Below are 12,212 nucleotides of genomic sequence, written 5' to 3'. Positions count from 1 at the left end.
AGGGGGGGGGGGGCGGAAGCAGGCTCCCCGCTGAGCAGAGAGCCCGATGTGGGGCTCGACCCCAGGACCCTGAGATCATGACCTGAGCCGAAGGCAGAGGCTTAACCCACTGAGCCACCCAGGCGCCCCTCAAGGGTCTTTCCGACTGTTTCCGACAGAAGAGCCCAAGCCGCTCTGACCAACAGTCTGTCCGACTTGCAAACCAGAGCCATGCATCAGCACTCGGGGCCGCACCAGTTCCGGCCCCTCCCCAGTCTGCGGAAGCATGAGTCCAGTTTGTTTTGGGGGTCCCACCAGTCTTGTAAAGGGAGGCTGCCCCTGCCATTCGAGGTGGAGACAAGGCCCCCCAGGTGCGCAGCAGGACCCGTGTGCCGTGGGCTGCCTGTCGGGACCCAAACAAGGGGAGCCTCCTGCTTCTGAGCCCCCCGAGACCAGCGCCCCGGCCGGGGTGACTGAGAGAGGCACTGGGACTGGTGCCCCAGCCACAGGCTGCTGCCACCCAGCACGGCCCCTTTGGAAGCCTGACAGCCTCCAGTGAGTACAATTTCCGCCAGACGATTACTTCTCAAAAGCTTGAGCAGGAAATGACCGAAGGCGACCATGGCAGGGGGCACCTGAAGATACGAGATGCAGGCATGACCCCGCGGACCCCAACCCCACAGAGCAGCCAGCTGCAGCAAGGCACAGTCCGTCCAGAAAAAGACGCACACACCGCTCTGCGCACAGCGTGCGGGGTCCCCAGGCCCCCTGCGCAGTGTCGCCGGGTTCACACTCCTGCAAGTTCCTCCACAGGACCACGCGCAGCAGTAAACCCTCCCAGAGTCCCAGAGCAGCTCTGTCCAGCCTCCACAACAGCAGAACTGCTCTCTCTGAACGACCGTGCCGGCCAGTCATCACACAGGCACTGAGCCCGTACCGTGTGCCTGGCACAGCTCTAAGCACCGGGAGCCCATCGGTGCGTGGAGACCAGCCGGCAGACAAGTCCCACTCCGGATGGCAGGGACACGAAGTCAGTGCGCGAGAGGCAAGCCCAGGCAGAACGGGGCTCCTCGCTTCACGTGCCTGGGTCCCTGAGCCAGGACGAGCAGGAGGGTGTCTTAGAGGAAGGGACGTCGCAGCTACAATGTGATGAGAAGGACATACAAGCTGTGGCGGAGAAGGCGACGAGCTGGGTGTGCTGGAGCCGCCTGTCACTGAGGCTCTCCATCTTCGCTGCCTCTCGGGCCAGGTCTGGTCTAAGACAGGGGTGGTAAGAGTTTGGCCACCAGATGGAGTAGGGAAAAATTCCTCCCACCTTTACCTCCCATATTCACAGTCTGGACCCAAAGCATCCTGAAACCGAGACACAGGTACCAGGCTCAGAGAGCGTAAGGGGGTGAGCACCAGCACTTCAGGAAGGGAGGAAGGCAGTGAGAGAATCCTGTTCTGTTCTCTTCTGTTCTCTTCCACTTGGTTCTCAGACAGCCCCATGGCTTAGGAATGACGGCAGCCACCACAGTAACCCATGGGACCCTAAAACTTCACAGAGAGTAGAACCTTCCTCACCGATCAGAAAACCTGTGGTCCCAAGAGATGGGGTGGATCCCAGGCACCTCTGGCCCGGCCCCAGGCACCATTATGAACAGCATGTTGTACAACAGAGTAGCTAAAGTCCCAGCTCTCTAAATGGAGCACCCAGAGGGAGTCTAGGGAACTGGAAAATCCAGGGGAGGTTGGGTAGGGACGCTCATGAGGTCCTGGGCCCATCCCTAAGTTGCGTGCAGGTGCACATATCTGACCCTGAACAGCATGCCTAAGACTTTGAGAACTGAACACAGTATCATTGTCGTCCTGGTCCCAGACTGGCCGCTGGCTGCGGCATGCCCAGAGCAGCTCTGACTAGCATGGCAGAGGTTTTGGAAACCTGCTTCACGACCGCAGCTCATGGAGGCTCGTGGGAACCTGCTGCCCAACCGCAACCAGCCCAACCGCCTGATGAAGCAAAACTGGCAGTCTCCGGCGCGATTCAAACAAGACCTAACACTTCATAATATGATATTCAGAATGTCCAGGATACAGATGAAAACTACTCAGCATACAAAGAAACAGGAAAATCTCAACTTACAGCAGCAAAGGCAAGGGTCAGGCCCCCACACCAAGAAGACACAGATGTTAGAATGATCAGAAAAAGACCTTGGAGTGACGACTATAGAAAGGCTCCGCAGAGTAAGAGCAAACACTCCTCAGCTGAATGGAAAGACAGGAGGTCTGAGAAAAGAAGGAGAAAACATAAAGAGCCCAAATGACATTTTAGAACTCAAATGTATAATAACCAGAGTGTTAAAGCTTACTGGACGGGCTCAGCAACAGAACTGAGATGGCAGGGCAATGAGTCACTGAATGTGCAGACAGATGAGTAGAAATTAGCCAATCTGAACAACAAAAAGAAAAGGAAACAAAAATTTTAAAACAGAAAAAAACCCACATGAACAAGAACTCAGGGACGTGTGCCAGAAGGTCTCACGCACGTGTCCCAGGAGTCCCAGGAGGAGAGGGAAAAGCACGCGGAACAGAAAATACCTGAGATACAGCTGCTGAGAACGTCCCACGTTTGTCAGAAAGCAAACCCACAGACTGAAGCCGCTCTGGGAATCCCGAAAAGGATAAACTCAGAGAAGCCCACAGCCAGATATAATATAATCAAGTGCTCAGTGCAAAAGGCGAAGTACAGCTTTGCAAGCAGCCAGGGAGAAACGGCACGTTACTTCTAGGAAAACAGAGAAGCAAAGCCGGACCGACCGGGAAGGAGACACAGATCCACAATGGTATCTGGGGAAGTCGACAGTCCTCTCTTTGGGCAACGAAACACGCGGACCGGAAATCAGTTAGGATGTACAACGGACCAACACCATCCGGCAGCGGGACCCAGTTCATAAATACCAACAAGAAAACGAACTTTCTTTCCCAGTGCACACGGAACACAAAGAGAGACGGCCGCTTCCTGCTCGTAAAACAAAACTTGACAAACCGTGCACAGTATGTTCTCCGATAATAATAAAATTCAACTGGAGATCAATAAGACGGTAACAGGAAGATGACCCAAACATGGAAACCAGCACACACCGAAGCGACCCATGGACACAGAGGAGCTCGCCGGAGGAATCAGAGCACGGTGTTGACTGGATGAGAACGACGGCACGATGAGATGGCGCCGTGCAATTCTGCTCGAGCGATGCGGGGTGGGGGGCTGCTGTGCTCCTCCAGTGCGGGCACTACACTCCACTACACTCCACTACACTCCACTACACTCCACTACCTCCACTACCTCCACTACAGAGAGGGCCTACACCAAGGTCTAAGTCCCGTCATTAGAAACTAGAAAAAGAGGAACAAAATAGATTCAAAGAAAGCAGAAGACAAAGAATAAAGAACAGAAATCTGTGAAATTGAAGAGAAAAATAATAGGAAGAATCAATAAAATGAAAAGCTGGCTTCTCAAAATAATGAAATTTACAAAAACTCTAGCAGGAGTGACAAGAAAACCCAGAGAGGAGACACAAATTATTACTGTCAGGAACACCCGGCAGCACACCACAGCAGACGCTCAGATACCCAGGTAAGCATCAGAGAGGAACACCATGAAAATCCCTACGTCCGTGAGTTACACAATTTAAATGAAAAGGAAAGATTTCACAAAAACTAGAAACTACCAAAATTCACTCAAGAGGAGATAAATAACATGAAAGGTTCAATGATTAACATTTTAATTCGTGGCTTCAGACCTTTCAAAAAAGAAGCTTCCGGGTACAGGCAGGTTCCCTGATGACGTCTACCTGACCTTTAGAAACAGCACCGCTCTACACAGTTTCTTCTGGAAAACAGAGGAGAGGACGCTCAACAATTAATTTTTGGAGGTCAGCATCACCCTGCTATCAAACCAAAGACAGCACAGAAAAACAGCTGTTAAAAATATCTGTTAAATATCTGTTAAAAATATCAAGTTAACAAAGAAAAAAAAATGGGGTGCCTGGGTGGCTCATAGTCATTAAGCGTCTGCCTTTGGCCTGGGTCATGATCCCAGGGTCCTGGGATCAAGCCCCGAGTCAGGCTCCCGGCTCAGCAGGGAGTCTGCTTCTCCCTCTGCCACTCCCCCTGCTTGTACTCGCGCGCTCTCTCTCTCTGTCAAATAAATAAAATCTTTTTTTTTTAAAGATTTTATTTATTTATTCGACAGACAGAGATCACATGTAGGCAGAGAGGCAGGCAGAGAGAGAGAGAGAGAGAGAGAGGAGGAAGCAGGCTCTCCACTGAGCAGAGAGCCCGATGTGGGGCTCGATCCCAGGACCCTGAGATCATGACCTGAGCCGAAGGCAGAGGTTTTAACCCACTGAGCCACCCAGGTGCCCCAAATAAATAAAATCTTAAAAAAAAAAAAAAAAAAAAAAACCTACAGACCAATATCCTTCATCAGAAACACAAAAATCCTTAATGAAATACTAGAAAATTGAATCCATCAATATACAGAAGAGCCAATGTGCCACACCTAGTGGAGTTTACCCAGGAATGCGAGGCTGGTTCACTGGTCAAAAATCAACATAATCTACCAAATTAAGAGTCTGAAGAAGAAAGACCCCATTACAGACAAACCTGTTGACAAAATTCAATGTCCACTCACAATTTTTTAAGAAACTCCCCGCAAACCAGAAATACAAGGGAACTTCTTCAATCTGACGAAGGGATCTCAATACAGACACTTTCCTCCTACAACTGAGAATAATGCAAAAAGGTCTACCCTCAACACTGGCAGTAAACATCGTCCTGGAAACGCCAGCCAGCGTGACCAAGCGAGACAGAGCCATGAAAGACACACACATTGTCAAGAAAGAAAGGAAATGTTCCCTATTCACAAATGGCTATAAGGCCTGACCTCACCGAGTGTTGTGGGGATGTGGAGAAACTGGAACTCCGCGCGCTGCCGGTCGGGGTGCACGACGACGCAAGCTCTTGGAGAAACCTTTTGGCGGCTTCTTAAACACATAAACCTTGATCTACCATGTGCTCCCACTAGGCTCCCTGAGAGAGAGGAGAACATGTGTGGTGCCAAGACGTACGCGCCAACGTCAACAGCGGCTTTCTTGGTGGCGGCCCCCATGGCAGACGAGCCCAGTGCGGATCAGCAGAGGGACGACACGCCAGGACAGCACACAGCGGCACGGCCCAACGGCCCACGTGCGCCATGCCACGCGCCAGGCTTGCAACAGTCACGCTGAGGGGAGGCAGCCGGTCAAAGCCAACAAGCACGTTAGTACAAAAGCAGGAAACACGTGCCGGTACGTGACAGAGCAGGTCGGCAGTTGCCTACAAATGAGGTAAAGGGAGAGCGTGAGGGGTTCTGAGGGACACCAGGCAGCCAGGACAGGGGAGCTGATGTCACTGTATTTTGATCGCGGTGTTGGTTTCATGGATGGAGACGTCATGTCAAAACAGCAGATTGTATGATTTAAACGTATGCAATTCATTACGTGTCAGCTGTACTCAGACTCTAAGTTTTTATTAAGTCCCAGTTAGTCACCAGGCAGTGATCTTAGCATCAGGCTACAGCACAGCGGCTCGGCCCCTCCACACGTGTCCCGTGGCTCCTAACGACGTGCTCCTCCAGCCCATCCCCCACTTCCCCGGCCCCGCCTCCTCCCCTCTGTGGACCAGCCGTGTCCGCTGTAGTTGAGTCTGCTTCTTGCTTTGTCTCTCTCTCTTTCCCTCTTTTTCCTCCTCTGCTCACTTGTTTTGTTTCTTAAATGCCGCACGCAAGCGAGAGCACAGGGTATGTGTCGTTCTCTGCCTTAGCTCACGTAGCACCGTCCACGACGCTGCAAATGCTCAGAGACGTTGTTTTAAATTCAATGAAAATGAAAACAAATAACCTGGGACGCCTGGGTGGCTCAGTGGGTTAAGCAGCTGCCTTCGGCTCAGGTCATGATCCCGGCGTCCTGGGATCGAGTCCCGCATCGGGCTCCTTGCTCAGCGGGAGCCTGCTTCTCCCTCTGCTTCTGCCTGCCACTCTGTCTGCCTGTGCTCACTCTCTCTGACAAATAAATAAATAAAATCTTAAAAAAAAAAAGAAAACAAATAACCTAATTAAAAATGAATAAGAAGACGTCAACTATACTTCACCAAAGACGGTACGTGGATGACAGACACACGGTGAGACGTCCAACCTCGTCAGCCACTGGGAATATGCGAATTGAGGCTGTGACGAGGAACTGGCAAACTCCCACGGGAACAGTTAAAACGGGCACCACGGACAGTGCCGGGAGCTGGTGAGGCCGTGGAGACGCGGGAGCTCCGGCGCACTGCCAGCGGGAGTGTGAGGCGGGGCGGCCACACTGGGAAACCGGCAGTGTCGGGACAACTGAAGCGCTCCCCGGCGTGGATGGTGCAGCCGTCCCACTGCTGGGGTTCTACCCAGGAGAAACTGAGGCACACGTTCCTGCGGAATCCGCACGCAGACGCCCACCAGCACTTTATTCACCATCAGCATGAACTGGAACAACCGACGTACCCGCCCGCGGCTGCTCCGACCAAGTCTGGGCGCCCGAACCACAGAGCACTGCCCGGAGGGGGAGGTCCAGACCATGGACAGACACACACGACACGTCGATGAGCTCCCCGAGGCGGCGTGCTCAGCGAAAACAGTCATGCTCTGGCGGCCACACTGATGGGACACTGACGGGGATCCGATCCAGAGTCTGCAGGGGCTGGCGGCGAGGGAAGGAGTGACGGCGCAAGGGTTGCGTGGGGAGAATTGTGGAGCAGCACGGCTCTTCCCCGTGTGGACAGTGAAGACACGGACACGAGGCCACACGTGTGGAACAGTCACGGGAGCACAGAAGAAAATCCACTTAGTGTACGTTATTTTTTATTAATTTATCAAAATTGTTAATTTTTTAAATAAGGTAGGACAAGCCATCAGTGTCAGAGCTCTGTAGCCCTCCACCCTTGACCCTGTGCTGATGAAGAAAATCGTCCCCCAGACCATGTGACTCCAACCCAGAGCAGCATGACCCTGACTCTGCCTCCGTCCAGTGGAGAGGGAGATACTCTCCCAGGGCAAGACACAGAAAATTCCTATTTGCTGGAAATTGCATAACTATAATTCTGCTCAGCCAATTTAGTCCCGAACCTCGAATGAGGTAATAATTATAGAGCCTGAGGAATCTTAACAGCATGGAGGAGAAACCCAAGCAAAGCCAGAGAGGGAGACGTTCTTCCAGAAACAGGAAATCTGAGCCTGACCAGAAGGCTCGTGGTTGCTCCCCGGGAGGCGGGGAGTTCTCGGCCTGGGCACTGTCAGCCCCCGGAGGCAGGCCCTGAGCCACCCAGTCTGCGCAGACATGTGCTGCTGAGGCAGACGCTGTGGGTAAAATCCCCAACGAGCCGTCTCTCATTGGGCAGCCCCGCCACTGTGGGTGGGACGGTTCGCAACTAGTTGCCACACTCTGTGGGACACGGTGGCTCCTCCCAGCCATGGTGACAGCCGAAACACCCAGCCCCGTGCATGTCCAAACACCACTTGGGGTGCCGCCACCTCCAGCTAGCCACCGCTCCAGTGGTCAGAAGAGAAAGTGGTGTCCAGCTGGAAGCAACTGCTCCCTTCGTCCCGATGTGGCAGAGCGTCCCCACATCCGCAGACACAACGCAATTTCACACAAGGAGCTGGAAACCATTAATGTACAAGCATCCTCAGGAGTTGTGTCCATCTGTAAGAAAGGATCTGGGTTCTGACCAAGACGCCCCTTCCCTTTCTCGGTGCCCCTTGTGGAGTGATCTGTAACCATGAGACTCCACCACGTGGACCCTAGTAGGCTACACATGGGCCTTAACACCCACGGTCCACACCACCAGCAAGGTAGCCTAAGGAATGCCCCAGATGTGGAAACACAAAACCTAAGCCCAAGTGTGAACCTCAGCACCTTACCTCTCTGACCCGTTTCCTCGTGTGTGAAATGGGGGTAGTGGGTCAAGCTCTTTCTCATGTCACACTGTTTTGTACATTCTGTTCCCTCCTCTGGGAATGCTCCTTCCAGGCTGTCCCACCGCTGGTTCCCCGCTGTCTCAGAAGTTTTCTTGCAAGTGCTGTCTCCTCAGAGACGCCTTTTCCAACCAAAGCAAGCCCTCCCTGGTCGGCTCCCACCAGGCATTCAGCGCTTCTAAGCCGGCTCTGTCTCCTTCCTGACTGTCCTCCTGTTCCAGATGAGAATGCAAGCCCCACGAGGTCCAGCCTCGTGGCCCCACCTGTGTTCCATACACCAGGGCTTGCTCACGGCATTCTGGCTGGAGGAAGGCCTAATCCCTAACCTCTGGGCTGCTTCAAGGGCCAGGGGAAGCCAGCGTGACCAAATCCTGCACCTCAGAGCCGGCCTCCTCACTGGGTACACCTTGGAGATCCCCAACCACACCCTCCCTTTGAAACCAAGAGCAGGAATTCGGTGTCAAAGCCTCAGACCGTAAGATTCAGAATGCTGCATTCTGCCAGCTTGGCAGAGCACAATCTTGCTAGGAAATAAAAAAGGATAACGTTACCACAAAATGCAGAACCCGTAAGAGTCCCAGTTCATCAGCCAGACCAGATCCACCCCTCCCTCCATGTCAGTTACAGTCACCAAACACTCGGGAATCAGGTCTCCTCGTTCTCTCCATACAGGCACCAAGCCCAGGGCTCCACGCTGGAGCCTGGACACTCAGCTTAGCACCCAAAATGAAACCAAGCCTCTCCATGGTGTCTCAACATCCACCCTCTCAAGAGTGACCGCCCAGCCAGCATTCGTACTGTGACAGCAGAGTCCCGCTCCCAATAGCTAGACCCCCTGCTGCTATACTACCAGTGACTTGACAAGCCCGGTGGGTAAAGTGGAGAGGATACTCACTGCATAAATGGCTAAGTAGAGACCAATGCTTACAGCAGCACCTAGCATACAGCAGGCACTCAATAAATGTTACTTACAACCAGTATTTCTCACCAGGGGGCTTTGAACAAGCCATCCCACCTTTTGAGCCTCATTTCATAGTCTGCACAGTGAATGCAAAAATCTCTTCCTGCCTGTAAGGGTGCAGAGACAGTGCGGTTGGATCACACCTGAGGATGGGATGGTTCCCCAGGGGTGAGTGTCTGGCTCTCCCTTTGCAGACCTGAGGGGAATTGGAGAGAGGCTAATGAGATTTTAAAGGCATTTCTTTTTTTTTTTTTTTTTTAGCAAAAGCTGTTAAAGTGGGACCTCTCTCAAACTTTTAATCAGAACTATGAACCAAGTTCTAAGGAAATATGGGGGAGGGGAGTGTGCTATTATAGTCATTGCCATGGGCGTATTGGAATAGCAAGATGAAGTGGCGGCTAAGGGTGCAGGTTCCAGGCCAGCTGGAGTCCGGGAGAGGTGGGGCTGGAGATCTAGGGAGTCTAGCCGCATAGCACCAGAGCTAGCCCACATGGCATCCCTGTGCAAATCTGTAAAAAAATGTCATTCCACAAGCCACTTTACTGATATCTTATAAATCTATAAATATTATTAAATTTATAAAATATACAAATGTCCATTTACTATTATGTGAATGGTGCCTAGGATTGTGCAGTACACAACCTGTACAACTGTATTCAGCAACCCAAGTAGCTCAGACACCCAGTAAAGCTTGAGGAAATCAACTTAGCACAGATATATGGATTTAAAATGGTTACAAAATAGAGCATGCAAAAGGATCTCAGGAGATATGGAACCCTTGTACATTGCTGGTGGGAACGTAAAATGACTCAGTTACTATGAAGAAGTTTGGCAGTCCCTCAAAAAGTTAAACACAGAAGTACCATATAACCCAGCAATCCACTCCCAGGGATACAGTCAAAAAAGAACTGAAACAAAAAGTTATATATGAACGGTTCACAGGAGCATTATTCACAGTAGCTGAAAGGTGGCAATGGACCAAGTGTCCGTTAGCAGAAAAATGGACACACAAGATGTGGTTTATCTACACAATGGAGCATTGGTCAGTCATAGAAAGGAATGAAGTACTGACCCACGCTACAATGCAGATGAGCCGAAAGAACGTTTTGCCAAGTGACAGAAGCTGGTCACAAATAACCACATGAGGGGCGCCTGGGTGGCTCAGCGGGTTAAGCCGCTGCCTTCGGCTCAGGTCATGATCTCAGGGTTCTGGGATCGAGCCCCGCATCGGGCTCTCTGCTCAGCGGAGAACCTGCTTCCTCGTCTCTCTCTCTGCCTGCCTCTCTGCCTGCTTGTGATCTCTGTCTCTGTCAAATAAATAAATAAAAAATCTTTAAAAAAAAAAAACAAAACAAATAACCACATGATTCCATTTATATAAAATGTCCATAATCAGTAAATCCAAAGAGACAGAAAGCAGACCAGTGATTGCCAGAGCCTTGGGAGAGGAGGCCAGAGTGACTGCTTAAAGGGTACTGGGTCTCCTTTTGGGGTGACAAAAATGTTTTGGGACTACACAGACGTGACAGACGCACAACATTGTGAACGTACTGGATCTCAATGAACTGAATAATTCAAAGGGGTTAATTCGGGTTATATGAATGTTGTTACCTCAATTTTTAAAATACCTCCACAGTTATGCTTAGGAAAAACCAGTGATGACAGAGAATGACACACGGACCAGGTGCCCACCCCTTACACTGGGAGGATATATAGACTCTGGAAGGAACTTAGACTCCCCCTTGGGGTAAGGGAAACATGCAGAGGAAACTAACCCTCCAAGCCCAGAGTCTTAAATCAGATGTGACTGAGTTCCTTGGAATTGGCAGACTGGATCCTTCTGCACTCAGGAGAAATGGAACCTCAAGAAATAAGTTTGATTATACAGAAGAAATAAGGAAAGGCACAGTTGTGCACACCTCACTTCTTAATTGTGAAAGACATTATCTGCACCTAGACTCGGATCCTGTTATTATTACCACTGTATGGACAACGACACAAGGCCTGGGAAGGCCAAACCACTTGTCCAGAGGACACAGCTAAAACCTAATATAGAAATCTGACCAGCCTAATTTCAGAGCCCCAACCCACTCCCATTATCCCCTCCAATGTGAAGGGACATCACTGGGCTAAATACGATGCATGCTTGTGAGAATACATAAGGCTTAATTCATGGAGATGATGATGATGGTGATGATGATGATGGTGGTGATGGCGACTGTGGTGATGATGGTGATGGTGGTGATGGTGATGATGGCAGTGACGATGATGATGATGGTGATGGTGGTGATGGTGATGATGGCAGTGACGATGATGATGATAGTGGTGATAGTGATGACGGTGATGACAGTGATGGAGATGATAATGGTTATGGTGATGATGATGGGGATGGTGGTGATGGTGATGACAGTGACGATGGTGATGACAGTGATGGAGACAATAGTGGTGATGGTGATGATGATGATGGGGATGGTGGTGATGGTGAATGACAATGATGACAGGGATGATGGTGATGGGGATAGTGGGGATGATGGGGATGATGGTGATGACGATGGTGGTGATGTTGGTGATGGTGATGGTAGTGATGGTGGTGGTGATGGTGATGATAGCAGTGACGATGATGATGATAGTGGTGATAGCGATGATGGTGATGACAGTGATGATGGTGATGACAGTGATGGAGACTATAGTGGTGATGGTGATGATGATGACAGTGATGATGGTGATGATGGGGATGGAGACAATACTGGTGATGGTGATGATGGTGATGGGGATGGTGGTGATGACGATGGTGGTGATGTTGGTGATGGTGATGATGTTGGTGATGGTGGTGATGATGGTGATGGTGATTTTAATAATGATGGTGATGGTGACTGTCTTAGCCAGTTTGGGCTGCTGTAACAAAATATCACAGACGAGGTAGCTGAAACAGCACTTATTCCTCACAGTTCTGGAGGCAAGGAAACCCAAAATCAGAGTGCCAGCATGGTCAGGTTATTGGTAAGGGCCCTCTTCCTGGCCTGCAGATGGCTGCCCTCCTGTGTGTCCTCACTTGGTGGAGAAAGAGTGAGTTCTGGTTTCTTTATCTTTGAAGGACACTGATCCCAGTTCGGTGGTCTCACACTCATAACCTCATCTCACCCTAATTAATTCCCGCCTCCTAAAAGCTTCACACTGCAGATTTGGTCTTCAGCACACAAATCTGGGGAGGGGACACAAACACTTAGCCCATAACAGTGATGA

The 12,212-nt window shown here is 50.9% G+C and overlaps 1 protein-coding gene across 1 annotated transcript in view; it reads right to left on the bottom strand.

Moving 5' to 3' along the window:
• LOC125089821 (uncharacterized) overlaps positions 1 to 12,212 on the bottom strand; it is a 170,264-nt gene that overhangs the window by 122,638 nt on the left and 35,414 nt on the right. The window contains exon 3 of the mRNA XM_047712286.1: positions 2,331 to 2,411. Coding sequence (XP_047568242.1) covers positions 2,331 to 2,411 — 81 coding nt within the window. The remainder of the gene's footprint in view (positions 1 to 2,330; positions 2,412 to 12,212) is intronic.

This window comes from Lutra lutra, chromosome 17, assembly GCF_902655055.1.
Source record: "Lutra lutra chromosome 17, mLutLut1.2, whole genome shotgun sequence".
Classification (NCBI taxonomy): domain Eukaryota; kingdom Metazoa; phylum Chordata; class Mammalia; order Carnivora; family Mustelidae; genus Lutra; species Lutra lutra.
Note: the sequence above shows the minus strand (reverse complement) of the source record. Positions and strands in the feature narration are given on the sequence as shown.